Source organism: Accipiter gentilis, chromosome 3, assembly GCF_929443795.1.
Source record: "Accipiter gentilis chromosome 3, bAccGen1.1, whole genome shotgun sequence".
NCBI lineage: Eukaryota > Metazoa > Chordata > Aves > Accipitriformes > Accipitridae > Astur > Astur gentilis.
Window position 1 is genome coordinate 48440607 of NC_064882.1, and position 27707 is coordinate 48468313.

At 61.6% G+C, this 27707-nt stretch overlaps 1 protein-coding gene across 3 annotated transcripts; it reads right to left on the minus strand.

The window, feature by feature from the left end:
- Nucleotides 1-834: 834 nt before the first annotated feature.
- On the minus strand, nt 835-27707 carry VAX2 (ventral anterior homeobox 2). Of its 3 annotated transcripts, none has more exons than XM_049830906.1 (4): nt 27198-27298; nt 26685-26984; nt 21107-21233; nt 835-4512 (listed from the first exon to the last, which is right to left on the minus strand). In XM_049830906.1, exons 1-4 carry the CDS (start codon nt 27280-27282, stop codon nt 4014-4016), a joined length of 1011 nt encoding a protein of 336 aa, XP_049686863.1. In that variant the 5' UTR covers nt 27283-27298; the 3' UTR covers nt 835-4013. The 3 variants fall into 3 exon arrangements, with proteins under 3 accessions (XP_049686863.1, XP_049686871.1, XP_049686853.1); XM_049830914.1 differs by lacking the exon at nt 27198-27298 and adding an exon at nt 27526-27707 and having other exon boundaries at nt 838-4512; nt 21046-21233; XM_049830896.1 differs by having other exon boundaries at nt 838-4512; nt 21046-21233.

Sequence of the window (27707 nt, forward strand, 5' to 3'; positions counted from 1 at the left end):
ATTGACCAGGGCCCTCCCCGAGAGCCCCCACCCCCTGCGCCCCCTCCGAGGGTCTCAGCAGCGAAGGCAGACCCCTCTGCCCGCAAAGAAGGGAGGGGGGGCACGGAGGGGTGGTGGGCCACCGGACCCTGCATCCCTGCCTGCCCACTGCCACCCCGGGGTGCCCCCCCAAAACCCCCTCCCCACTTACTCAGCCTGGGGCTGCTGCTGTAGTCACGGCTGACAGCCAGGGCCTGCTCCCGGGCCGCTGCCTGCGCCTTGGTAGCGGCCATGGTCGGGGCTGGGACCGGGGCAGGGCCCCCGGGGTTTTATACCGTGTCCCCCCCCCCCCGCCCCGGCCCCGGTCCCGGTCCCGGTCCCGGTCCCAGCCGGTCCCGGCCCGCCGGGGCCGCCCCTCCCGCAGCGCCGGCAGCGGCTCCGTGTTGGCTGCGAGGTGGTTCCCCCCCCACACACACACACCCCCCCGTGCAGAGGCAGGGCAGGGGCGGGGGGGTCTCATGTGGGGTGTGATGGGTGGTTGTAGGGCTGGGGGGCTGTGGCCAGGGCAGCCCCGTGTCTGCGGGGGGGGGGGAGTGAAGGTATCTCGGAGTGTGCGTGCTCCGGAGGGGGGGGGGGGGGTCTCTGAGGATGCACGGGGGGAGCAGGCAACGGTGGGCTTCAAAATACCCCCCCCCCGGTAAAGCCAGCCCAGTAAAGGCTGCTGGTACTGGGAGAGCGGTGGGGAGAGCGGCTCAGCCAGAGTTCCCGCAGGTGGTGGAGGAGGAGGAGGAGGAGGCAGGAGGCAGGACGTGACTTTTATTAACCATTAGAAACCATAAGAAACCACATTATTCGTTAAAGTTTTACATCCAGTACTTTTTTTTTTTTTCCCAATGGCCGGAGGCGAGCGGAGCGGGGCAGGCTGGGACCAGCCGGTTTCCCCACGGGACCTTCCTAACCCCCCTCATCCCCCGGGACGGCTTCGCTGGGGCTGTTTCCTTTGGGAGAAGAGACTTTGGAGAAGCAGCAGCTTTGGATCAGATTCGGGGGCCTGTGTGAAAGCAGCATTTGGGTTTAAATCTGCGGAAAGAGCTTGCCGTTTCGCTGCAGGGCAGCCCGCGGCCTCCCTGCCTCGCTTTCCACCTCTCCCTCTGCCCGCTGAGCAGCGGGAGGATGATGCAGGAGACACACAAGGATGCCCCGAGCTGGGCAAACACACCGGGGACCCCCCCCAAAACTCCCAGGTTTTGGAGGGCTACTTTGAAAATAAAACTGGACCTTGCTTTCTCTGAAATGGCCCAAAACCTCCTCCACCCGTGAAGGTGCGAGGGGGTCGCTTCTCCATCAAAGCGGACCAAGTTTCCTCCCAGTGAGCCCAGGGTGGGAGGAACCGGGGTCCGATAACCTTGGGAAATTCAGCTGCTCCCAGGGAGAAGAGGGAAAACCAAAGCAAAACAAGTCCCGGGGGAGGATTGCAGGCAGGATTGCCCCATCTTGGCGTAGCCTGGCCGGCATGGCTTCCCCGCCTCGGCTCGCTGTCTTTAAATACATTTGCAGATGGGGGAAGGATGAAGAACGGCGATATAAATATAAATTAAGTGACGAGGGGAAGGGAGAAGATCGTTGTCCTGTCGAAATCCAAAACCTCATTCAAACACGGCATCGGGCTGTCGGGGTTTGAGCATCCCGGGGCACCAGGAGGATCCGGCAAATACCACATTTAGGGAGAGGTATGGAGGTGTTGGCAGCGAGCTGTGGTCTGAGCCGGGCGGGAGAGGGGAGCTCATCACTGTGAACCAAACTCTGTCCCTGCTTTCTGCATCCCTGGGCAAACCCTGCCTCAGTTTCCCCACCTGCGGCTGGGGGGTGCCAACCTCTCCTGAGCTCCACAGAGCAGCGCGAGACCTACGGGCTCACTCCCATAAAGTGCTCCAGACGTGAGGTGAACAATAAATACTATTTCATAGAAACGCTTGATTTAAAGGAAAAATAAAAATCACCAAAACCTTTTCATAAAATCATTTATTTTAAATATTTCCCTGCAAAATCCTGGGAACACGTGGGCTAGCGGCTGTGTCCCCCTTAGAGACCGGTCCCTACAGAGCAGCAGCCTGGGCTGGGGGGGCTGCAGCCCACGCACGATGCTCAGCCCGGGCCAGGCTGGGGGGGTTAGCTCAGTGGCAAAAATCATTATACATTAAACCGCAGCAGGAGGACGCAGGAGCCCCTTGGTTTGGGGGTGTGCAGGGTGGGGGGATGAGCAGCTCCTGGGCACTGGGAGGGGGCTCAGGGCATCATCCCACTCCTGCCACAGCGGGGTCCCTGCAGGGTGTCCTGCCACGGTGATGCCACCGCAGAGCATCCTGCCACGGCGATGCTCACACCACAGAAGGGCCAGACTCTGCCCAGCGTAGACCTCCCTCAGCCCATGCCAGGGGGGCCACGCTGCCCCTTTCCCCAAGGGCCACCTCATGAAATTCCCATCTTGTTTTTGCCCCTGGTGGAGCTCCAAGCCCACCATTAACCCTCTGGAACTCGTTCCCACCGCAACATTCCCAAGCCATGCCCTGCCCAAGAACGGCCCTGGCACCGCACACCTGAGGCCGAATCCTGCTCCACGGGAAGCCGTCGTCACCCTCTGGGATCAGGGTGCTGAGGTGGGAAGAGCAGCCGAGGCTGCCCGAGGGCCAGGGCAGGGCACTGCCTTCGCAGGCAGTGGGTGCTCAGCACCTCTCAGGACTGGACCCTGGTTCTGCTGGGTGATGGGAGCAAGAGGGGGGGACTGCTGCTGGGCCAGTGCTCAGGATGGGGCTCACTGCAGTGCCAGCACTGAGCACCCAGCACCCCAGGATGGGGCTGGGGGTACTTCGGGCTCCCACTGATGGCAAAGACCCCTCCGTGGCCCGGCCCGACCCCACCCAGGGGGGCAGATCCCAGCATCGCAAGTGCCCACGTGTCCGCGTCCTCCTCGGTGGGTTTTCCTTGGTGGGGGGCAGGATGGTGGCCTGGCCCCAGCTCTCCGCAACCCCCTCAGGGAGGTCGGAGGCTCCTCCAGCATCCCTGGGGGTTGCCGGGGTGGGACAGCACCAAAACAGGGTCTGGGATGGTGGTTTGGCTCTGCATGAGCAGGCACAGAGGAGCCTGGGGTTGTCTCACGAGTCAGGGCGGCCGCTGGCTCCTGAGAGCAGGGACCACTGGTGCGGGGGGCTGGGGACATCACCGGCACCATCGGTCCCCCACAGACCCCCCACCTGCCCTGGCCCCGGGCTGGGGGGCCAAGCATCTCATGGGGGCAGTGCTCCCTGCTGGAAGAGGGGACCGGGACCACCAGAGCCACCGGGATGCTCCCAGACAACCTCAGCCAGAACACAAAACCCTTTGCAGGTGGGGAAACTGAGGCCCAAGGCTCACCCAAGGACACCACGGCCGGGCAGAGACAGAGCCCGGCACTGCCCTGCGCTCTCCCTTTCGGGGTGCCCTCCCGCTCCCCAGGGCTTCGGCAGTGACCCCAACACCGCGGGCCCCGGGGTGACAGTCCAGAGGGACCGGGGCTCTGTGGTCCCACCCGTAAGAGGCACTGAAAGACCACGGGGCATCAGCAACCCCCCAAATCCCCCCCCCAGAGCTGCTCCTCTCCCAGCCCGCGCAGCACAGACCACAGCATCGTCTTCCAGACCCTGAACGGGCGATACCTGGAGGGGAGGAACGTGGCCCTGGCAGATCCAGCGGTGTCAGCGAAGGACGGGACAGCACCGGTGACACGGGACACCCAGGGACCCCCCTCCACCTTGGCATGACTGGGTTCAGCATCAGCCCCCCAGGGGCGAGGAGTTGCAGGGTGTCATCCACGGCTGTATTGGTGTGTCTGGGACGGGGGCCAGGCGTGCACGCTCACACACGTGTGCGCACACTCGCACGCACCCCAGGACGGGCGGTAAACAGTCTTCCACATCCCGTTTGCCAAATGGAACCCCGGTGCGGGGCGTGGGGTGCGTGGGGGCACGGGGGATGGCGGGGGGGAGGCCTTTTGACACTCATTTTGATTTAAGGGCTTGGCTTCTTGCTGGGTATAGAATTGTCTTTCCTTTCCAGCCGCGTGTAAGGCTCAAAAGCAGAAGTGCCCAGTCCGTAAGCGCCCGGGAGGTCGTGCAGGCTGCCCAGGAGCGGCCCCCCAAAACACAGCGGGGTGGCCGGCAGCCTGGGCGAGGAGGAGGAGGAGGAGGAAGAGGCGAGGGAAGGGACCTGTAGGCTGAAGGCTCCCGGCCCCGGCGGGCTGCTCCTGCCGCCGAGCCCTGGCGAGGTCGTTCCCGGGGTGGCCAAGCTGGATCCGTTGCCCGTAGGACTGCCGATGGGGTTGGAGGTGGGAGAGAGGAGGCTGGGGGGGGCCGGGACGGAGAGGAGCCGGCCTTGCTCCAGCAGCCGGAGGATGTTGCAGGTGGCGAAGGACTCGGAGGTGGCGGTGGAGCGTTTCTCAGAGTCCCTGCTCTGGTCCTTCTTCTGCTTGGTGCGTCGGTTCTGGAACCAGACCTTGACCTGAGGGGGGGAGCGGGGGACGGGGGCGGACGGGGCAGGGGGACAGAAAGGCACGGACGGAAAGAGAGCGCGGGGGGGCCAGGGAAAGAGAGGCGAGAACCAGGAAAGAGTGAGAGATACGAGAGAGAGAGAGAGAGAGAGAGACGTATTAAAATAAATGCCCAAGCGAGATCCATTCCCCGCCACAGGGACTGCGGAAAAGTCGCTCCCGCCTGCCGCTTCCATGGAAATGGCAAATTCCTGCAGGTGCCAGGAGGGAGTGGGACAGGATCCTGGAAGCAGGAGCCTGGGCATGGGAACCCAAGGATGGGAGCCCAAGGATGGGAGCCCAGGGATGGGAGCCCAGGGATGGGAGCTTGGGGACAGGAGCCTAGGAGTGGGAGCCCAGGGGTGGGAGCCCGGGGCCGAGCCACCCCACCGCTGCCCAGCTCTGCCCTGTGCTGGCTCTCCCGGGGATCCTGAGCTATGGGACGTGCTGGATTCTCCTCCGTGATGGTCATCAAACCCAAGTTTGTTTCCCCAAGGGGCAGGGTGGAGTGTCCCTGGCCTTGCTACAGCGGAGGGGAACACGTTAGGGGACAGGATGGCTTCTGGTGGCCCTGGATCTCTGGGCACAGACCCGTTTCTGTGCCCGAACCCAGCTGGGGACATCCCCACCCCAACCTGCCCCCGGCCAAAGCAAGGAGCGAGTCCAGGCTGAGGCCCCATGGGACCCCCCTGCCCCAAAACGGCACCTGACTCCCCCGGTGGGACGTGGACCCGGTCCCCAGCCCGCAGCTCCCGTCCCCCTGCGGCTGCCCCCGCACCCCCTAACCTCTCCCCTGGGAGGGCAGCCCCCCGCTTCTGTCCCTCCCTGGCAGAGCAGAGGGGTAGGAGAGGCAGAGAGAGAGAGAGAGAGAGAGGCGTGAGGGACAGACAGACGGACGGAGATGGAGGTGAGGGAAGGAGACGGATGGGAAGACACTCGGATTAGAGCATGGCGGACAGGAGCAGACGAGTCGGGCGCTGGCTGGGACCCCGGGAGCAAACCCCAGCCCATCGGCACAGGCTTCGTCCCCGTCTGCTGCGGGGCCAGCGGGTCTCAAACTCATCCGAGTCATCGGAAACTCATCGGGGCAGGACAGTCGCTCACTGACACGGCCCTCGCGCATCCCCTGGCACAATAGACCCACAGTACAGAGCTAATGGAGCGTGGGGGTAGAGGAGGTCTCAGCCCCCCGGCCCCTTTCCAGGGACAGAACAGTGGAGCTGATGTCTTGGCGAAGCCGGCCGGAGGCTGGGGATGCTCGGGGAGGAGCGGAGGGAGGTGTCACCTGGAGATGGGGGGGACACCAGGACCATGGGCCTGAGCTAAATATCCCACAGCTGAAATGTCCTGGGACCACAGGCCGCTGACAGCCCACGTCCTACCCCCCTTACCCGCGGGGTCCCACGCGAAAGCTCTCTGCCCATTCCCTGCCCGTGCACACCTCGGCTTAGCACAGGGACCCTGGATCCCTCATTGCCACCGGGACTACTGGGCTCATGTCACAGCCCAGCCGGGTCCCCAGGGCTGACGTCCCCTCCCCACCATCCCCATCTGTCCCTCCATGCCGGCAAGCGGGACAGGTTTGGGCAGGGCTGTGTGCTCCCACAGCCCTGTGTCCCGGGACACAGCGTCCTGACGCAGAATTAACAGCCCCCCAGCTTTTCTGGTGGGGACCTCCTCAAGCTGCCGAATTCTGGGGAGCGCAGAGCCCCAAAGCGCAGGCAGAGGGGCCGAACGGGACTCACACAGCCCCGCAATCCCTTGTCATTACTGATGTCTTAATGAAGGTCCGATGCAAGGCCATACAGAAATGCCCCAGCCCCAGCGCTCTCCGCTCAAAGCATCCCCCAGCCAGCCAACTCTGGAAGAGCAAGAGCTCAGGAAAACCCTCGAGGATGCTGATGGATCTGAGAACCTCTCCAGCTGCACACAGGTTTCAGTGCAAAGGGAAACTGAGGCACAGACAGCCCCTGCAAAGCTTTCTGCATTGCAAAGCATTCAGAATCACAGCTTCTGACACGGCAGAAGGCTGCAGGACACAGAATCATAGACTCATAGAGTAGTTTGGGTTGGAAGGGACCTTTAAAGGTCACCTAGTCCAATCCCCCTGCAACGAGCAGGGACATTTTCAACTAGATCAGGTTGCTCAGAGCCCTGTCCAACCTGACCTGGAATGTTTCCAGGGTTGGGGCATCGACCACCTCTCTGGGCAACCTGGTCCAGTGTTTCACCACCCACATCTTAAAAAATTTCTTCCTTATATCTCATCTGACATCATGCCGATCAGCACTAGCCAGGGCAGGGTGTCAGTCAATCAGTTACCACTCTTCCTGACTTCGGAGCAAGCTATCTGAGCAGAGGCACAGCCCCGTCACCGCACGTCAGAGAAGGGCAAGCAGAGACATCAGAGCATCCTGCAGAAGGAAGGACCAAGCCCCACGGGAAGGGGCAGGCGCAGCGGGCTCTCACTCTGCAGCATCGCAGGTGATACAGGCAAGGGGACCAGCCACGGGGAGTCAGGGGTTTTGCTAACACAAGGACTAGGAGGCATCAGGCGTGGTCACCAGGTAGTGGCTGGAAACCTGAGTGAGGAAGGAGGCAGAGCCCCTTTGCGCAGCACAGAGTGTGTTAGTCCCTGCCTCAGGGCGTCCTGGAAGCCAAAATGCAAGTGGGCTGAAGAAGGGAATCGGAAAAATTGCGGGAGAAGAGATCCATCAAGATTTAACATGAAGATGTGGGTAGCTCCTCATGGTGAGCGCTCCCTAAGACGCCAGCGGCTGGAAAGACATGGCAAGGACAGGACCGCTTTACACCCTGACTATTGTTTTCTCTACTCATCCCCCACCAGCCACCAGTAGAGACATGCTCCTCAGCCCTGGTGTCCCCTAAGGCCAGCTCTTACATTCTGGTGTCTTCTGCAGGTTGTGAAAAAGAAACAGAGCTCAGTAAAAGCCAAGGGCCCTTGTCAGGGTCTCCAGAGGTCTGTTCGATTCCTCCTCCACCTCCAACTTCCCATGGGAGCTCATTTTTCCCAGGTGTTTTGGCTTTTGTTCTGTGCTGGCTCTGTGCTGCTGCTTCTCCTGGGAGCTCTTCTTGGTCAGCTGGGGAGGAAATTTCCAGGGGCAGCAGTCATCTGTTTGGGTATGATGCTGAATACCAACAATTAATAGCAATAGAGCTGGGCAAGTCCAATAAATAGATCAATATAAATAGAGGTGGATATTGATGTGAGTGAATTTCTGGTGCCAAAACCCAGTTCCACACCACTTATGAGGACATAAGGGGAAACACTAAAGGACAGGAAGGAGAAAGGGTGGAGGTGACAACCGTCTCAAAAGTCCGGACATGGGGTTCAGCTGGGGAAGGGTGGCAATGTGCTCCTCAGGGGAAGAGGACCCATTGGGTTCCTCTTTCCCAGTGCTGCTGCTGGGAGACAGTCCCAGCACCTCCTCACTCCCAGCCTGGATATCCTCTGCTCTCACTCCTTCGCTAGGGCTGGCTGATGCCCTTGGTGATGACTGCACCTCCATCTATAGGTACAGAGAGAAGTTTTCTGTAGCCCTCCCTGCCCTCATTCTACGTCTGGTCCCCTCGCAGGAGGTTCTCCCGTCCTTGACACACCTCTGCAGTTCCTCTCTGCCCCCATCACCCTTGAACACCCTGACCCAAGCTGAACGTGCTATGCTGAATATGGTTTCCTCATGCCTCGTAGACTGACGTGAGCTCTTCCCCATCTGCACTGGTGACATATCAGACGAGCAGGATCACATTTGCCTTCATGGCTGAAGTTCATATATGGCTTCTCGTTAATTAGTAGATCCATGTCCTTTTCATCCTCCATTATGATCAAGCCCCGAGTTCCTATCACTGGAGATGTAAATAAGCTTAGCCAGATGCAGTCCTTGACAAGTCCTGAGTAATTTCCCTCCAGCCTCGATCCTTCGTCTTTCAGCAATGTCCTCCACCGTCTCCCATTACAGTTTCTCTTCCACACTGCAAGTTCACTACTCAACTTTTGCTCTGGTTTCATTCACAACTCCCCATCAGCCACCCTAGCGAGTGCTTTGCCAATGTCTGCTTCATTTTCTTCTCTAAAAAAGCAGCTTTCTTCCTCATCCAAGTTACTGGGTGAACTGGTGCGTGCCTGTGACATGGTGATGACACCCTTCCCAGCCTGGCCTGGAGGAAGAGCAGGGAGGACGGTGCTGGCACATCCCTAGTGGGCACCACATCTCCATATCTCTGGAGGAGGTAATGTAGCCCTGCATGCGATGTTTTGTTTCTCAGTTACCAACCCGGTGAGCTACGGTGGATAACTGAAGGGCTGTCGGAGGAAACCAACCACCTCCAGCTCTCCTGCCAGACTGGTGGGGAAGAAGAAAGTGAGACCAAGGACACCCTTTCCCTAGGAATGGAGAGAAAGGCCAGTTTCCCGATGGGTCACGCTGGGGGACAGCCAGGACAGCTGGCTGGGGAGGACACGGGCAGTGGGGGAGAAGCCTTCTCCTGCTCCGGAGGAGTCCCAGGAAGAGCCCACGGCTCCCGGCGGCTGCAAGTCCCCTGCCTGGGGCTGTGGGATCCAGGACCACAAGTGACAGACCAGTCAGGTCAAGCCTGGATGCAGACAAATAGACAACAAGACGCACTTGGATGTGACTGAAGAGCAGGACGTGAGAGGTCATGCGTTCACCAGAAAAGGAAGGTGACTCTCAGAGGACAGCGAGGAGGCAAGCCGTATAGAGGAGATGACTCTGAAAGCCCTAGGAGACGTGGCATGCAAGAAAAAGCATGATGCTGAAGGTATGAGGATAAGCACGACCTGCAGATTTATAAGTCTACGTGAATGTTTGGAGAAGGAGTCCTGGCACTGGATATCCAATCAATTACTGTGGCCTGATCTACTGTCCACCTTCCCATAGGGTGAGTGAGTGGCTGGAGGGATCTCGGGATGAAACCCCTCATGTTTCTGGATCTGGAAATTCTGCTTTGCTCGGTCTCTGCAGCAGGAGAGAGACTGGTAAGAGCAGTGGACTTCTTGTCAGAGTGGGCAGAGGTAGGATGTGATCGCTGGGCTGAAGCAAGGCAGACTCAAATGGCAGAGACAACAACCAGCAGAAAGGGAAGGAGATAACCCCAGATCTGCCCAGTCTGTCCCAGACTGACAGTCACCCAACGCCTTCAGGACTCATTACAGTAGTCCTCAGCGTACAATAAAACACCACCACCATCCCACTGACCCACCCATAGCTGCGGGTCCCAGATCCCCTTTTCCTGTCCCCCACGCAAGATTTTCTTTCCACCCACTCTTTTCACCGCATCAGAAGCTGAAGATACCTATTGCTGGGAGCAAGGTCAACCCTCCCCTTGCTGGTGGAGAGGCTGGACATGGTGTCCAACTAGCAAGGACTAAGAGTATGAGACCTCGAGTGCATATTGGGTGGAAAAGCAATTTGGAAGGTTGAAACCTGCTGCCTGATCATTTCAGGAGGTGCTTCCTAGTGCGTGGTGTGAAAACCAGCTGGTAGCCCTGCCCGCGGCACCACGGAGCCTCTCGCCCCGTCCCCCTCTCCTCCTCTCCTCGCAAGTCCTGCTGTCACCCAGCAGCACCCGAGAGGGCTCAACTCAACCCCCCGAGGACCTCAGGTTGTAAGTTCAACCATCACAGGCTACGTGACTCCCATCACATTCCCATTTACTGGGAGTAAGGCAGAAGAAACCGCAACAAACAAATCCCAAACTGCCGGGAGAAGGGTCTCAGGGGAGCTGGCAGCATGGTGCAGCAGCTCTGGAGCAGGGATATAAAGGCTGAAAATATTTTTTTTCTATTTTTATATATATATAAAAACATACATATTATATATTATCATATAAATATTTATATTTTTCCTTCTTTCCCAAAAAAGCTTTCCCCTGGCCCATTCCCCTGCTGCTCACATAAGAGCAGCACCAAAGGTAATGCTGCCCAAACATGGAGCGAGCCTTCCAAGGAGAAGAGCAAGGAAAGTGCAGAAACAGCGCTGATTGCCGCCGGGAAAGCAATATTGCAATTCCCTCCGCTCCCAAGCAGCTTTTACTGCAGTGAGAGTGTCCACAGGGCCACCGGGCGGCTTGGAAAATGCATGCCTGCGAGTGGGAAGCAGAGCCGGCTTGGAAAACATCTGCCTAGGAGTGGGAAGCGGAGCTGGCTCGGAAAATGCGTGCCTCGGAGTGGGAAGTGGAGACCTCAGAGATCCCAGCTGGATGTCCCCGCATCCCCCCCAGGCCGTGATGCCTCCAGGTCCCAGGTCTGTCTGACTCGGGCAGCTAGGGGTTTATTTTATGTTATTTTATTTTATTTTTATTTTATTTTATCCTATTTTACTCTGGTTTATTTTATTTTATTCTATTCTATTTTATTTTGTTATGTTCTATTCTATTTTATTTTGTTATGTTCTATTCTATTTTATTTTGTTCTATTCTATTCTATTATTTTTTATTTTTAAAATTTTATTTTATTTTGTATTGTTTTATTTTATTTTAAATGCACACACCCCCCTAGTGCCTACTACGCAACTGAATGACCCGCTGAGGGTCACAGAGTCGTACCCACAGATTTCTCCACCCACTGGGGTTTTTTCTCTGCCTGCGGTTTCCCTCCCTGAGGAAGGATTCATCCTCCAGGAACCGGCTCCAGGAGCCCGCTGGAACCTCCGCCCTGCGGCCCAGCCTCTCCCCGTCCTTCCCCACGCGCCGTGGAGCAACACCGCTGCTCCCCGCCTGGGAGGAAAGCAGGAGAGCTTCGGTGTCACCTGCTCCCCTCGCGAAGGGAGAGCGATTCAAAATGTCACCGAGCATCTGAACTTCTCGGGGCGCCGCCGCGGGGCCGTTCGGCAAAGGCACCGTCTGTCCGTCTGTCTGCCCGCCAAGCAGCAGGATGGACGCGCAGGCGGCCGAGCCCCCCCTCTCCCCTCCGCTCGAGACCTCCGCCGGCGCGCCCCATCCCGCGCCGAGGGGTCTCCACCATTGCCCCCCGTCGCGGGCGCTGCACGCCGCGTGCCTGCGCACACCCCGCTCCGCGCACGCTCCCGCTCACACGCGTGTGCTCGCACGTGCCCCGCCAACGTGCGTGCACGCACCGGAGTGCCCGTACGCGCGCACAGACACCCACGGCCCCCCCAGAAAAACTGGAGCATCTGCGTGGGGTCACGTCTCCCTGCAGTTGTCCGAGCTGCCGGAGAGGGTCTCGCCCAGCATCCCGGTTCCCCGGTCAGGCAGGGGCAGGGTGAGGGCAGCAGTGCAGGCAGGGCTCCGGGGACGGGAATAAACGCAGGCAGCGGGGTCACGGCATCTTCCCACCCACCGGAGCAGCGGCCGCAGCCCGTGGCATCAGCTCCGGGCAGGCTCCCAGCTCCAGGCGCGGTGCGGCCGGCGGCACGCAGCACCCGTGCCGTGGCACGGCGGGAGCAGGCAGCTCCGCTCACGGCTCCGGCAGGGTCACGAGCAGCCGTGGGGATGTCTGTGTGCCACGAGCGTGGCTTTCCACGGCTATCGGCAGTGCGGCGGCACCGGGATCGAGCACACGAGGGGTTTGGTGCCCGGTGGTCTCTGCCGCAAACTTGGGGAGCGCCTGAGCCTGGGCTTCGCCTCCCCCAGCCCCTTCGCCGGTGGCTGAGCCTGCCCTGAAGACGCTGGGAGCTGGGATGCTGCTCTGATCCCTGCCCTCCATCTAACACCTCTGAGCTACAAAACAAATTATTTCCGAGCGGTTAATCCCAATGGAGACCCCTCGCCGGCAGGCCGAGCTCCCCGTGCACTCCGGGGATGGAAAGGTGCAGGGTGGGGAAGCCCATCGCCCCACGGCGCTCGGGGATCCGGGGATCTGGCCGAGTGTTTCGGTCCAGTAACTGCCTTGCACTGTGCCTGCTCCGCTCATCCATCCCAGCACGCTGCCCAAAGCGCTCCCCTCCCCGCTCCGGTCCCTGCAGAGCAGGATACGGCCACAGGGAGCGAGCAGTGCCCTTCCCTCTCTACGTCTTAGTTTTTTATATCATCTGGCACCTAACCGATGCATTTTTGCCGGCTCGTGGCTGAGCAGCGGCGGGACGTCGCTCCTCAGCGATCACGGTTTGCCGATGGGAACCCGAAGCCCCCGTCCCTCTGCCCACCCCGGTCCCAGGCAGCGGGCACATCATACCTGCTCAATAAACCCTGCTCACGCCGGTGCACACGCTCCCGCACGCCAGCATCCCCCACTGCCCCCCAAAACTCCCAAGCCCTTCAGCCTCTCCGTGCTTGGTGGCTGGCCGGGACGGTGCCCGTGTTCCCGTGGGACACCCATGGGCATCGCCCGGACCCCAACACCCGCACGGGCAGGGCTGGGGGATATGCTATTGTTTTTTAAGGGTGTTTATTTTTTGGTAGCCCTGCCCCGGGGCTGACTCCAGCGCCGTCACGCGTCCCACGCCGTGCGCGCCTCCGGCACGCCGGCCATCCGGGACTATTCATAGCTGCCGGACGAGGCCATTTTCCTCACCGGGATTAGCTTCCCACCGCCATCAGCCGATGCCCGCCGCGGCACGGGGAGAAGGTGGAACCCAGCGTGCTGCACCACCGTCTCCCCACGGCACCCTGGCCACCCTTCCTCCTCCTCCTCCTCCCCCCATCCCGAGTGGGGCCGTGGGCTCACGGAGCCATCGAGGCCGGGGCGGGCGGATGCTCGGCACAGGCTCGGGCCCCCAGCATTGCATAAGCCAGCAGGCTCGCTGCCCAGAGCTGCCTCGGCCAGAGGTTTCATAACGGCACGGCGGCTGCGTGACCCGGCTGCCTCTCCCCGGCCACGATGGGAACAGGGAGCCGGCGCTGAGCAGCGATGGATTCATCCCTCAGCTTCTCCTCCAACCCTTCTGTGCCCCGGCAGCACCTGGGGTCACTTCAGCTGGGCCACCCGCCCCAAATCCCGTGCCGCAGCCCAGGACAGACATGGCTGGGGCCATGCTTCCAGCCAGACGGAGCTCCAGCCTGCGGCCAGGCAGCGTGCTGGGGACAGCCGAGGTGGGAACCATCCCTGACTGAGCCCTCGGCCAGGTGCCTGTCCCCAGAGCAGCCTGTTGCCTCAGTGCTGATCCAAAACTCCAGCCAGAAGCATCCCCTCCACCTGCTTTTGCTCTGAAATTCAGCATATTTTCTGCTTCACAGAAGGGGAACCTCCCGGGTCCTCCCGCACGGAGCAGGGAGAGACGGGGCTGGGGCTCTGCAGGCAGGTCTGGTGGGGGACAAGTGTCCTCCACCATCCAGCCTGGTGACTCCAAAGCGAGGTGTCCCGGAGGGAGCATCCTCCAACACACCGGTATCAGGTAGAGATAACCCCCGTCTCCTCAGAGGTGCCGGCAAAAGCTGGCGGAGGATTTCCCCCATTTATTGGGGTTTTGGAAAGTGCAGCCTGGGATGGATGGGAGACACCTCCCGGCACCGGCCATCCCTCCCCAGCAGGGACATTCTCTACACAGCCCCAGCCCCGGGGTCCGATACCCAGCGGGATTTTCCCAGAACCGGCTGCGGTGGAAGTGTGCGGGGTGGTGTCACCCACGGCAGAGTCCCTCCTTGGCCTTTTGGCCACTGGCACCCAGTTTCGGGGGGATGGGGGGGTGGTTGGCAGGTGGGACAGCAGGGCTGTCCCCACAGTCACGTCTCCTCCCGCAACACCAGGATCCAGCGGAAAGTATCCACGCAGATGTGGTGTTTCTTCCCATTTTCCACGCACAGAGCAAACCGGTACGTTTTTTTCCCAGTGGAAAACAAAATATAGCTGGGGGGGTGGGAGCATCCAGCCAGAGGGTGCGGGTGAGCGGTGGGACCCCGGGCAGTGGCTGGGGTTCCGGCCATTGCATTTGGGGTTCCTGCCCCAGCATCGGAGCTGGATCCAAAACTGTCACCAAAACTGATGTCCACTGGAAACTGTCATTTTTTAGGAAACAATTTTCCTTAGGGAGTACGCTGAGAAAGCCTTGGAGATCTCTCTGGAAACACCCAGCCGTCTTGCAACATTTAGAACTGAAATTTTCAATCACAAATTCTGAAATTGTTTTTCACCGTGCAGGCATTTTTGATTGAAAATGCTTAATGATAAAAATCTCAGTTAATTATCTCACATTTATTTACACTAGCTATTTTGCCTAGTGCCAGCTGAGCTTGGGGAGGTACCCAGATATTTTGGGTTATCTAATTCATCACAGGAGCAGCAGTCCTGTAGAAGAGCCCTATTTCCAGACGGTCCCCTCGTTCTCCTCTGAGGAGAGCTGCTCCTCTCCTCTCTTTAGAAATGTTTTCCAATCCCCCACCAAGAAGCCGGTGCTCATCGCCCAAACCCTCTTCCCCAGCTCCCTGATGTGCTTTGGGAACCAAAATGCCAACAAGGTGAATTTTGGAGGAACCCGAGGGGCTGGGGCTGGGCAGGCGGAGGCAGCGGCCGGGCTGTGCCAGCCTGGTCCTGCCGCTACGTGGTACCTGGTTATACCACAGATTTATTGCCACCAGCCCAGGGCCCCGTGGCTGCAGGGTAAACCCCACCACGTGCCCCCGCCGCGGGGAGGGGATGGGATTAGCTCGTCCATGTGAGCAGGTTTACTCCCCAAGCATGTTCTGACACGGGCTGGCATGTGGGAAGGGGACCCAGAAGCTATTGGAGATGCCCAGGTGCTGGGCATCTCCAGAGGCCACCTCCTGCAACGCGACCCAGGATCCCCCTCCCTTCCAGGCCAGTGGGAGATGGACATCTTCAGCACCCGGACCCGACCCAGGAGTCATTAAATATGGGGTCACTCAGGCTGGCATCCCCCCATTGCCACCCACTCGCTTCGGAACAGACTCGGTACCCAAGGTTTTAGCAGCAGGAGCCGGCTGCAGCCTACCGCGGTTGGACGTGATGCTTTCCCCAGGTACCTGCCTCCCCATCCCCCGGTCCCCATGTCCCCCCGGCCAGCCCCGGAGCATCCCAGGGCCCTCGACGAGGTGGGTCAGACCCAGTCTGGCAGAGAACTGCTCCAGGCAAACAGGGCACCCTTCTGCTGGGTTGGTAAGTTCAACCCATCCAGAAAAAGCTCCACCAGAAGTGGCTCAGGGGGACTGACAGGAGCACCCAGATGGGAGCAGCACTGGTGGGGTGGGGTGCGAGCAGCACCCCTCAAACCAGGCTGCATTAGGATGGGGCACCCCGACCCGCAGCACAATGCCAGCTTCCCCAAGCCAAGGGGAGAAAACATTCCCCGTTGGGCAATTACCCACGGGAGAACGGTCAGTGTAAGCACCTGCGGCACGAAACAGCGATGCTACGGAAGCAGCTGGGTGGAAGCAACACGAACCACAGAAGACGTTAGAGACTATTTTCCTATGCACCATGATGGATGGTGGGTGGATGGGTGGAAGGAAGGATGGATGGGTGGTTGGAGGGATGGAGGGATGGATGGATGCCTCCTCAGAAAAGAATATACTTGGCTATGACACCTATTTCCTGCACAGTCTAGAAAAGGGATTTCCAACAAAGCTTTGGAACCTCAGCCCATACCCTCCAAGGACGAGGAGTGCGTTGCTTTGCAGCAAGCAGGCCAGCATTACGGTCCTACCTGCCTCTTGCGCCTTGGGGAAGCCCCAGCCCACAGCTCCCATCGCCAAGCTCTGGATGACTCTCACCTCCTCCAGACCACAGCTTTCCTGCGGTTCTCCCCGTGAGAGGACAACTTGTGCTGGCACCAACCATTGTTTCATTGTTCTCTCGCTGCAGGGACTGATAGTTGTTAATGACTTGAGGTGTGATTAATTTTTAACGGCATCAACTTAATTGCTGGGCTATAAATAGACCTTCCCGCCCCTTCTCTGGCTCAGCTGCTTTCTCATGTACGTTTTGCTCCATGTTGGGGGGATCACAGTCCTGAAAACTCTGTGCTGCGAGTACCTTCCCCATGCTCCGCGGGATGCTCGGGGGTACTGGTTCCCCCGCAGTGACGGAGCTGTAGGAGCCCAGTCTCTGCCAAGGACGGCCCGGGAATTTGTCCCGAGGAAGTTCTGCCAGACCAGCTGTGATGGAGCCCGTCGCAGCGAGGGAAACACCAGGGGATCCACGGACTTCCCAGGAGCCAGGCAGGCAAGAATTGTGATGCTAAGACCTCTCTCCACTCTGTGCCCCACCATCCCTCTACAAAGGGTCTTCAGCTGCTGCACAGGAGCCGAGGAGCCCAAAAGCTCACCAGTATCGTCCAGGAGGTGCGTGGGTCCAAGAGCCGCCAGCAGCGCTCCTGAGGACAGGAGAACGGTCCTGTCCTTTGGGAAGGGGTGAGCTACCTCTCGGCAGAGGGACAAGGCTCGGAGCTGGGTGCTGCGTGGAGAACATCTGATACAACCAGCCCGGCCCTCAAAAGGGGCCCTTGTTCGACATGAGTGTCACTTCTCCGTCCTTGCTGTAATGAGGGCAGGAAGAGCTGGCAAATACCCCAGGTCACTTGAACCTGAGCCTGGCATTGAACTCCTGACCCAGAAAGCAAAGCCTCCTGGCCCAGGCAAATCCCCTCGGCCAGCCCATCCCGCCTCTCCTCCTGCTGGGGGATTTGTGGGAATTATCCTCCCTCCGCCGTCCCCCCGGGGTCCTTCTGCCTCGCAGCCTCCTCTCTGCCTTGCATGTTCTATCCCTTAATGACACTAAGAAGGGGCACTTTTCCCCTAATGCCTCGGGATGTGTTGCTTGGAGAAAGCTGGACGCAAGGATATGGGCTACTCTGTGCTCGGAGCACGGGCTGGATTCTGGATGGATTGTGCTGGGGTGGGCTTGGGCGGCCCCTCCGCAGCTCTCCGTGCCGGGGACGCGAGAGCTCACCTGGGATGCAGCAGCCGGCACATCCGCATCTCCAGGCTGCTGCTTGACATGTTAATGAAAATATTCTACGGCTAATTAAAGTCATTTAACACTAACCGTGTCCATGGATTAATTAGAAAAAAGCAGAAATGGCATCAGGCTGGAGCCCGAGCAGCTCCCAGTGAGGCAGAGCAGGCACATGGCTCCCTGGAGGGATGAGGCGAATTCCCCGGGCTGGAGAGAGCCGGGGCAGGTAGAAGCACCCTCCTCATCCTCGCCTGAGCATGGGTGGCTCTGAAATTCCCCCCGTGTCCTTTCAGCGCAGCAGGTCTGGCTGAGCAGGCACAGGGACGAGGTGCGGGGCTCACTCCGGAGGGATGGCAAGGTGACCGGGAGCACGGCGGGATGCTGGTGGGCGGCTCTGTGACCACCAAGGGGAGGACACGCTCATCCACAGTGGCTGCCGATGGGCAGCAGCTTCTTCAGCTGCTGCTCCGGGCCGGGGCTGTCCTGCTTCTCCCTGCCTGAGCCTGGGCGAGCCCCCCCTCTCCCCTGGGCAATCCCCCATTTATCCTGGGTGATCCCCCCTCCCTGGGGCAGGGGCCAGAGGCAGGAAAGCAAGAAGATCTCTACTCCCCAGCATGGAGGTGGGCCATTCTGGCTTCACTGCAAGAGGCAGCAATAGCCTCCTGTCTCCAAGACTGCCGAAAACCAGGATCAGATGCTGGGAAAGTAACGTAAGAGCCTAAAAGAGGCTTTTTTTGCTCCGGCAGGATTTCTCAGGGGCGCAGCCTGATCAGCGGACCCACTTATGGGGACGCTTGGCTGCAGCTCTCCAGCTGTGATGACATCGTGTCTCTTCCTATCTCATCACGCTGTTTGCACCACTCTCTTCTCGCAGAGGAGCGGAGATGAATCATTCTTCCCCCCTGAACATTTACAGGCACAAAAAACCCTTCCTCGGCGGCCCCTTCCTTCGTGCCCCCGCTTTGCTCTCCCCTCCTGTGGTGGGCTCCCATCACGTCCAGGGGTCCTGGCAGAGAGCAAAGTTGGGAGCAGCTGGCAGGGCAAGGCTTCCTAATCTCGAAACCGAGATATAATCCAGTGAAGGGATGGAAAGGATCCATTCTGCTGTCCCAGCCACCAACACAACACAAATGTCAACCAAGAAAGAGTGACAAGATGCTGCTGGTTGGGAATCCACCAACAAAACATTAGATGGAGCAATTAGACCATGAACTGCCCTAAGTCCCAGGAGCTGCTCCTGGATAACGCTGCGGGGAAAAACACCCAAAAGTACCCAAAATGCTCTGATTGTTGCAAATATTGGATTTGTCTCTGCCTGAGCTGATGGACACAGAGGACCCTGGTGGGACAGGAGTGGCTGGTGGTGACAATCCAGTCTCCAGGCCACATCCAGGTCGGACCAGCATGCTGCAAGGAGCCATGCAATACCCTCCAGATCTAAGGGGTCTTGTAAAACCCTGCGGTCGCCCAGCTCTTGCAACGACCGAGGAAACCTCCCAGCCATGAACGGCAAGGGGCCGGGGTGGGGGGTGATGCCTGAGTGTGCAGAGAGCCTGAAATCCTGACCCAAGGGGACCTGCACCCCGCTAATGAGAGGAGGAAGCCGGGCACCGAGCCTGGCACTGCCATCCCCGGGCACGGTGGTGGCTGGGGAGGGACGGGTGGCGGGGGGGAGCCGGGAAGGTACAACTGGGAGTTTGCTGCAGGGAAGGAAATGCTGTGAAAAGCACAGAAAGGGATTAAAAAAGACAGAGATGAAGGAGAGAGATGGAAAAAAAAGGATGCAGGAAGGAGAAGAGAAGAGGAGAAGAGACAGCCATGGCCTACAGGGTGTGAATTTTCTCACTGAGTGTTGAAGGCAGCAATGAGGCACCAAACAAGCAGTAAATAAGCGAACATTAGTCCCTACGGAGAGGCTGCGCCCTCCCGGCCCTGGGCTACGGCAGCCAGCACCCCGCTCAGCACAGCCCTCTGCCCCGTGCCACCGCCAGACGCACCGGCTGCCCGTCCCTTCCCACGCCTGCCGGGGAGCTGAAGCTCTTCCTACAGCACGGCACAGCCAAGCCCACCCGTGTCCCTCCCAGCTCTGTGGAGGTGACACTGGGACCAGGGCTTTGGCTGAGACCCCAAGAAGACGGACCCCCATGCAGCACCCAGTTCACCGGGGTGCTTCGCTCCTAACCGCGGCACAGCCGTGCCAGCCGCCAGCACCTCCTTGCACGTATCCCATAGCCAGAAACATGCTTCTTACTAAAAAAAACCCTGCTCTGCCACCAAAAGAGACAAAACGACTATTTTTTGTGCTCTGCTCCCCCCTTGCAGGACCGTGCAGCGGCCGCACAGCGAGTGCCAAAGCACCACCGAGCAACAGGGTCTCCCCAAAATCAGGCCCTCTCGGCACGCGAGGGGAGCTTGGAGCCGGGGGCCTGGCTGCTGACAGCTGGGACAGGTTTGTTCCACAAGAGGTTTGGAAAAACTGAAATAATTTCCTATCTGAAGCAATGAAGCCACATAGCTGTCTCCAAATGTGCCTTTTACTGGCCAGAGAAGGGGAAGAATGGGCTGGCGGAGTCATTTCTGTAGGTCCCAGCTGTGCTGCTTTGCACTGCGTTCTTTATTAATTTTATTATTATTACTATTCCTGTATAAATTTTTTAAGCCGAAACCATCGCAACCCCGGCAGATGCACTTTTTGCTTAGCAGACATCAACACCAACTTCCCAGTAACATGCAACCTCTCCCACCTCTGCTCGCCCAGGCTGTGCCGTGCCGCCCAGCTCTCCCTGCACCGGGCAAACCTCGGCAGAGGAGAACCGGGAAAATCCCTCCCCGCCAGTGAAGCTCCGCGCAGGGGTGATGGAAAAATCCAGGAAAAACCATCCCACATGGTGATGCAGAAGAAATGCCCAGGCCATGCCGCAGCCCAGGGGTCCCCCGGTCTGCAGGGACAGTCCCCAGTGGTATCCCCACCCCACTGGGAGCGGGGGACCGAAGCCACGGAGGCTGCGGGGGGGGGGGGGACACAGCAGGGTGCAGGATCCGTGGAGGATCCATCCAGCTCATACACAGCCGAACGCCTGATCCCAACAGCACCCACGATGACGCCCGACCCCGCTTGCCCATCCTACGCTGTGGGTGCTGCCGTAAGCACCTCGGGTCCCCGCTGACACCCTCCTGCTCTTTTCTCTTCCCCGCTTTGCCGGACCCTCCCGGGGGAGCTGGGGGACCCTGCCCACGGGGAGCAGCACGGCGGCCGGGGTGGGGTCCCTGCGGACCCCGCTCAGGGCTGCCCCTCGCCCCCCCCATAACCCTAAACTGACCGCTCCTTTGGCTCAAGAGGAAGGGGTGGAGGAGAGCCATTGCCCGCAGCACCACGCACGCTTGCCCCCCGGCCGCGCTCAGCCCCGGCTCCCGACCGAAACACCGGCCAGCACCCCTCCGTCCCGGCAAGCGCCGAGCCCCTCCACCCGGGTTTGGGACCGTGGGCTCGGCTGAGCCCCAGCTTTCCCCCGGGAGAGCTCTCGCCCACCCCAACCCCACTTTCTGCCCACTCTGCCTCCCACCACCACCCTCACCACGCCGGCGGCCGGCACGCCTGTCCCCGTGCGGCCGTGCCACGGGGATGTCCCCGCCACGGAGAAGCCACCACGACCCTTACCTGGGTCTCGGAGAGGTTGAGCTGCCGGGCTAGCTCCGTCCTCTCCCTGCCCACCACGTACTGGCAGCGCTGGAACTCCAGCTCCAGGCGATAGAGCTGCTCCGCCGTGAAGGACGTCCGTGTCCGCTTGGGCCGGTCCAGGTCCAGGCCCTTGGGAAGCACGATCTCCCGGATCGTCCCTTTGGCATCTGGGAGGGAAGCGGGGAGAAGGGCAGTCAGGAAAAAAGCTGGGCTGGGGAGGAAAGGGACTGGGGAAACTGGTTCCAAATAGACCTTACTGGGGGAGTGAAAGCTGAATTAAACACCGGCTGCACCATCGAGCGACAGGGCTCGCTGCAGAAGGAACTGTGAAAATCCCCCAGGCTGTGGCTAAAAGAGGCGACATCCCATAGTTTGGTTGTCCCCTCTGGCCCCAAATGCTGCAATTGTATAAACCTCCAGGGAACAGTAACAAAGTCTTCCTAATTTTTTTCTTTTTAAGTGATAAATAGAAACCAAAAAGTCTTTAAGGAAAACAGAGCGTTTAATCACAGAAATCATAGTTTCTGAAAGCCAGAACAGAAGACAGTTCTACACCAAGAAAGAGTTCAAATTAAAGATTATTTAATTAAAAATATATTTTGTTTTTTTCATTCCTGTCCTTCCTTGGGAATACTAGAAAAATTTTATCTCTATCACAATTCTTTTTTTTCCAGAATTATTCTCACTGAAGGAATATTCTCTTGAAAAGCAGCAGCTCCTACTTTGAGGCAATTCTCTATTAAAGGACAAGTTTTGGAAGTGCCGCGTGCCCCAAACTGCTCATGGCAGATTTTACGAGGCCGGGGCTACCGCTGCCCACGGCAGCAGATTTTACGAGGCCGGGGCTATCACTGCCCACGGCCTGACTCCGGGAAACAAAAGCCAGAGGGTTCAGCTCCCGCATTAGCCCCGCACAGCCCCTTCCATGCCGTGGGATGCCGCTTGCAGCCCTTCCAAAGGAGCCACGGCTTTACTTTCCACTGACAAAGGACGAGCTCTCCCAGAAAAATCCACGGAGCCCCGAGGTGCCAGGAAGCCTGTCCCAGCTCCACAGGCTGGGATGTGCCCGATGGGCTCTGTGTGCCCGGGGTGCACCAGGTATTAAAAAATGAGCCTTGGAAATTTCCCACTGGGTTCCTGCCAGACCCCAAACCCGTCGTGCCCCTTGTCCCGCGGTGCTGGCTTTCCCTAAGCACCAGTAACACCAGTGGAGAGCCCGGTTTGGGTAAGCCCTGGCTGCAGAGCTCCCTGTTTCTGCGCAGCGGCTTTCTTGCAGGTTAAAAACCAGCCACAAAAGCCACACCGGGCAAGCAGCCCCAAGCCCGGAGGGACCCAAGGTCCCCAGCAGCCCTGGCTGGAGGTAAATTGCTTTCTCTCTTTCTGGCTGACTCAGGCATGAAAGGATTATAAAATCGGTGGGGCAGGAAGGGGGAAAATAGTGCGGAGCAGCCTGGGAAGGGGTGATGGAGCTGGCATGGGGACAGCGGAGCTGGCATGGGGACGGCGGGAGTGGGGAGCAAGCACAGACTCGGGAAAGGGACTCCAATCCTGAAGCTAGTTTCCCACCGCTATGTTGTGGTACGTGTGTGATGGCAGAGGTGCCGTCCCGGCACAGCCAGCCTGCTCCGGGCTGGAGCACGGCACTGCAAGGAGGCACCGGGGCCACAGAGGGCTTGGGGAGGGCCAGGGTGGGAGGGGGTCCGGTGGGACCATGAGCATGGGCTCTGATCCGCACCCCCAAACTCCACGGGTGGGCTGTCGGAAAGGAAAGGGGTTGTAAGTGGATTGGAGGTATCTCTGGTGGGATCGGGATGCCAGCCTGGGAACCATTTTGTGAAGGAAAGAGCATTTGCAGAGATGATGCCCGGACCACGTCCGCACTCCCGCGTCCACGCTGCGGTCCCCCGACACAACAACAGCCGGGGCTGCCAGCAAGGAGCAGCTAACAGAGACGCTCATGCTTTCCAGCCGCAGCTGCGAGTATCTGCCCCTCCGCCCTCGCCGCTCTGCACAGCGCTGCCGGCATTATTACGGGTATTATTTATTGTTATTTCCCCCCGGCAGCTGGGGCACGGGGTGGGGGGAGTGAGCCGGGCACAGCTCCGGAGGGAAGGGAAGGGGGCACAGCCCGTGGTGCCAGCTCGGCAGAGGAGAGGCAAAGCCCCTCTCCCTAGCCCCTCGCCCCCCCCACGGCACAGCAGCCCTATTGCGCACCGCAGACCTTCCCTGCTGCCCGTCCGTGCAGGTTTTGGGGGGACCACAGCCATCCCCCCATGCCAGGAAGGGCACACCACCATCCTGCCTGAGGAACCCCCTCCTGAGAGCCTTCCCCCACCAGCTGCTGGATCCCAGACCCCCAACACCCTCCAGGTCCTGCTGTGGCTTCCCAGGGTTTTCCAGCAGCCCCCAGCCTCTCTGGCAGGGCTGTGGTGACAAGTTCCATTCTTGGGGACCGGGCTACACCTGATGGCACCACAGCCATGACAAGGTCTGGGACTGAAATCCCCCCGAAAGAGTTCTGGTGCCATAGGGATCAACCTCTCCTCTGCCCTAGCAGCTAAATATGACGAGGCAAGGACAGGCAGACACGGTCGGGGAGCAGGAGGGAAGGCGAGCGGGCAGCAGCACTGGGGCACCGACCCCCCGAGCTTGTAAATAGTGATTTTACAGCCCTGCAGTGCAGCACAGCAGGCCAGGAGGGACGCATCCTGCACACCAACACACGCAGCGGAGTCAGGCACACGCAGACGCCCCCGTACACCCAGGGACGCACCGTGCACACCCGTGTGCACGAAGGACACCTCTTCCCTGCACAGGGACACACCGCGCACACCGTGTACACGGGGGTTTCTGCACCCACACGGCTGCCAGGACATTTCTAGGGCGCACACCCGCCCGGCCAGCCCCGAACACGTACACCCACCCCTCTCCGTGCCAGGGGCTCGCGTGGCCACGGTCGCACACACACATCGGGGAACACTTGGGGGGGGCACAGGAGCCCGCAGCCCTTCTCAGTGCACCCCAAACAGCACCAGGATGTCCCTATCCAGAGCTCCCCGCATCCGTCTGCGTCCCCCCGGGCACAGAGCTGGGGCAGCCCCCGGGAGGGACCAGCTCCCGAGCGGCCCGGCTTGGCTTCTCCGGCGAGTCCTCGTCCCGTCAATCCCCGCTAAGGACCGGCCCGCTGCCGGCCCGCACCCCGCGGCCGTGCCCGCGTCCGACGGCACCCGCCAGCCCTGCCGCCTCGACGAGACGGGGATGGGCGGGCGGGCAGGGCCGCCTCCGTGGGCAAAGCCCCCGCGTCCCCGCGCCCCGTCGCTGCGGCTGGAGGCTCCGTCCCGCACCATCGGTCCCCGGTACCGTACCGGTGAGCGGACTGAGCCCGGCCGAGCCCCCGGGAGAGCCCCGGACCGGGCAACCCCCTCCTCCTCCTCCTCCGCTCCGGGCGGTCCCAGCGCACGGAGGACCACCGCCGCTTCCCAACCGGCTCCCGCCGACGGGAGGAGGCTCCTGCACCCCCCCGAGAGCCCCGCTCCCACCAAAGGCACCGCGGGCGAGTCCCGGGCATGGGCCGGAGCTGAAGGCAGCCCCGGGACCGGGGAGAAGAGCGGCGTCCCCGGGGCAGGCATGGGGATGGGGGAGAGCGGTCCCTGCGGCACCGGCTGCCGGTTCACCCCGCGCCTGGAGGGGTGTGGGGGGTTACAAATAGGTAAAAATATATTCATTGAGAAAAATTAAAATTTAAACCCACCGCCACCACCACTTTGCAGGGAAACCAACCTGGAGGCTCGCTTGGCACCGGCCCCTTCCCGGGGAGCGGGCCCTCGGCCGGGGGAGGGCTGGGAGCCCGGCGGGCCCGTGGCCCCGCAGACCGGCTCTCCCCCCCACCCCCCGCATCTCCCCGTGTCCCCCCCACCCGCTCTATTTCGGTTCCGTTCCCGTTTATTTCCTCCGTTTCTCCCCGCCACCATTTTGTCCGCGCCGTGGCGGCTGCGGCAAGATGGTGAGACCGGCCGCCGCCGGGCGAGGGTCCCCGGGGCCGGCAGAAGCGGGGACCCTGGCCCGGGGTTGGGGATCGAGAAACCCACCCCCCCTCCCCAGTCCCGCTCCCAGCCCCGGGACCGTCGGGGCGGCCCCGGTAAGACCGAGGCCGGGCGGAGGAGAGGCCTGACCCCGGCCTGACCCCGGCGGGGGCTGCGGCCTCGGCGACCACCGAGGAGGACCCGGGGGCAATCCCGGGGGTACCGCTGCCCAGCGCTGCCCGTTCCCCCGCCGAGGTGCCCGGGGAAAGGCTCGGGCTGCGACGGTTGGGCTGTCGGCGACAGGCGCCTATCGCGACAGCCGGGAAAGAGGCTTGGGCCGGCGGCGGGGGGCATCTTTGCAACCCGGCCGGCAATCGCTCCGCAGCCTCCGGGCGAGCCGGGATGCCCGAGCCGAGCTCGAACGGTACCAGGCCCAGCTCGCGGCGAACGAGCAGGGACCGGGATCGGGCCCCGCCGCCCCCGGGGCAGCGGGCAGGGACGACACGGCCGAGCCGGGGCCGAGGCTCCGGTCCCCACCGCCCTGGCCTGCCCGAACGCGGGGCTCGAGGCCGGGCAGCCGCGGAGCTTCTCCGGGCTCCGGTTTGGCGGACGGGGCGGGGGGGACACACCGGCTGAGCATCCCCAGGCGCGGCCCCGGGATGGAGCCGCGCCGCCGCCCCCGGCGCCCCGACCCGGGGAGCGCTCGGCACCTCCCCGCCTGCCGCATCCCCGCCGAGATTCCCCCCCTCCCCGAACTTTTCGGGGTTTGCCATAAAACACACGCTGGTCCCAGCGAGCCCCGGGGCCGGCGGTGGGCTGAACGCGATCGCATCCCGAGGCTCCGGGTCCCGCCGTTCCCCGGGCCGGGCCCGCCGCGTACCCCGACCCCCCCCCCCCCCCCAGCCCCGGCCGAGCGAGTGATATTATAAACAAGGGGAGAAAAAAACCCAAAACCAACAACAAACACCAAACCACAACCAAATAGCCCCTAACTCGCCGCCGCTCCATGACGCTTTTCTCCTGCGACAACGCTTTAAAAGCAGAGCTGATGCTTTCCCCCCTCTCCCGCTGCCTGCGCGTCCCCCCGGCGGGGCTCGGCCGGCCCGGGGGAGGACGGGGGGCGGCGGGTGGTATCGTTCCGTGACCCCGCCGTTGCTCCCCGGGACCCCCCGCTCGGCCCGCTGCCCCCGGCCGAGCCCCGGCCCTTCGGCCGCAAACCGAGGCGGGCACGCACGGCCAGCCCGGCCCCGCTCCCGGGAACCGCACGGCTTGAGCGGGCTGGGGGGAACCGGGCCCGGGCCCCGCCGCACGGAGGGCAACCGCGAAAAACCGCGGTGGCGGAGCGGGGAGTAGACCGGGGGACCGGGAGGCCGGAGCCCGCAGCCCGGGAGCGGCCGGGGATGCGCCGGGAGCGGTGCCGGGGCGGCGGCGGCGGCGGCGGGAGGGCGATTGCGGGGAGCGGTGCCCCATCCCGCTGCCACCCGGTCCCGGGGCGAGGAGCGGGGACCCGGCCGGCGGGGACCAAGTGCCCGCCGCGGTGGGGGAAACGGAGAAGGGAGGGGGGGGGGGGCCGGGGCCCGGGGACCCTGCCCGTACCTCGCACCAGGATGCGGCGGCAGTAGTCCGCCTCGCCGGTTCCCGACGGGCTCTCGCTGTCCGGGGCGCACTCCTTGGAGGAACCGGGGCTGACCGCCGACGTTCCCGGGATGTCCTTGAAGCCACCGCCGCCTCCACCGCCACCTCCTCCTCCTCCTCCTCCTCCGCCGCCGCCGCCGCCGCGCAGAGCGCTCTCCAGCTCCGCCCGGGTCGGCGCCTTCTCCCGGGCCCTCCCGGTGGCCCCGGGCTCGGCCAGCAGCACGGGGCTCCTGCCAGGCTCGGCCCCTCCATCGCTCATCCCTGCGGGCGCCGCGGCGGGATCAAACACCGGGAGGGAGAGAGAGAGACAGAGACAGAGAGAGGGAGAGAGGAGGCAAGACTAGGCGGGGGGAGGAGGGGAGCCCCCCCCACCTTCCCCAGACCCCCGCCCCTCCCCGGCCCCCCCCACCCCACCCCACCCCCCCGGGGGGCTCAGCGCCCTGGCAGAGCCGGGGGCACCGCGCCCCAGCTCACCCCCATGGCCGGAGACCGCCGGGGGCCGTCGTTCTCCCGCCTCTCCGCGGCGGAGCCGGCCCTCTCCCACCCGGGGGGCTGGCATTTAAAGCGCGCACACACACCCCCACCCCCCCACCCCCCCACCCATCCACCCACCCTTTCCCCGCTCCACCGACCGGGGGTGGTGCGGGGGGGGGGGGGGGGCGGGATGTGGGGTGGCGGCGGCACCCATCGGGGCGTCCCGAGAGGGTGCGGGGGGGGGGTAAAAAAAGAGTTAAAAACTTTGACAGGCGGCTGAAGCCCCCCCCGTACCTCCCCCCCCCCCCAACTCCACCTCCCGCAGCACCTCGCTCCGGGCAAACTTGAGGCGCTCCGGCCGCAGCCCCTGCCCTTCCATGGAGAGCCGGTCCCGGTCCCGGTCCCGGTCCCGGTCGGGAAGAACGGGCGAAGGAACGGCCGGTGCCCGGGCTCGCCGCGCTGCGCTGGGATTCGCGTGCGGGGAAATCAATATGGGAATAAGGGGAGTGG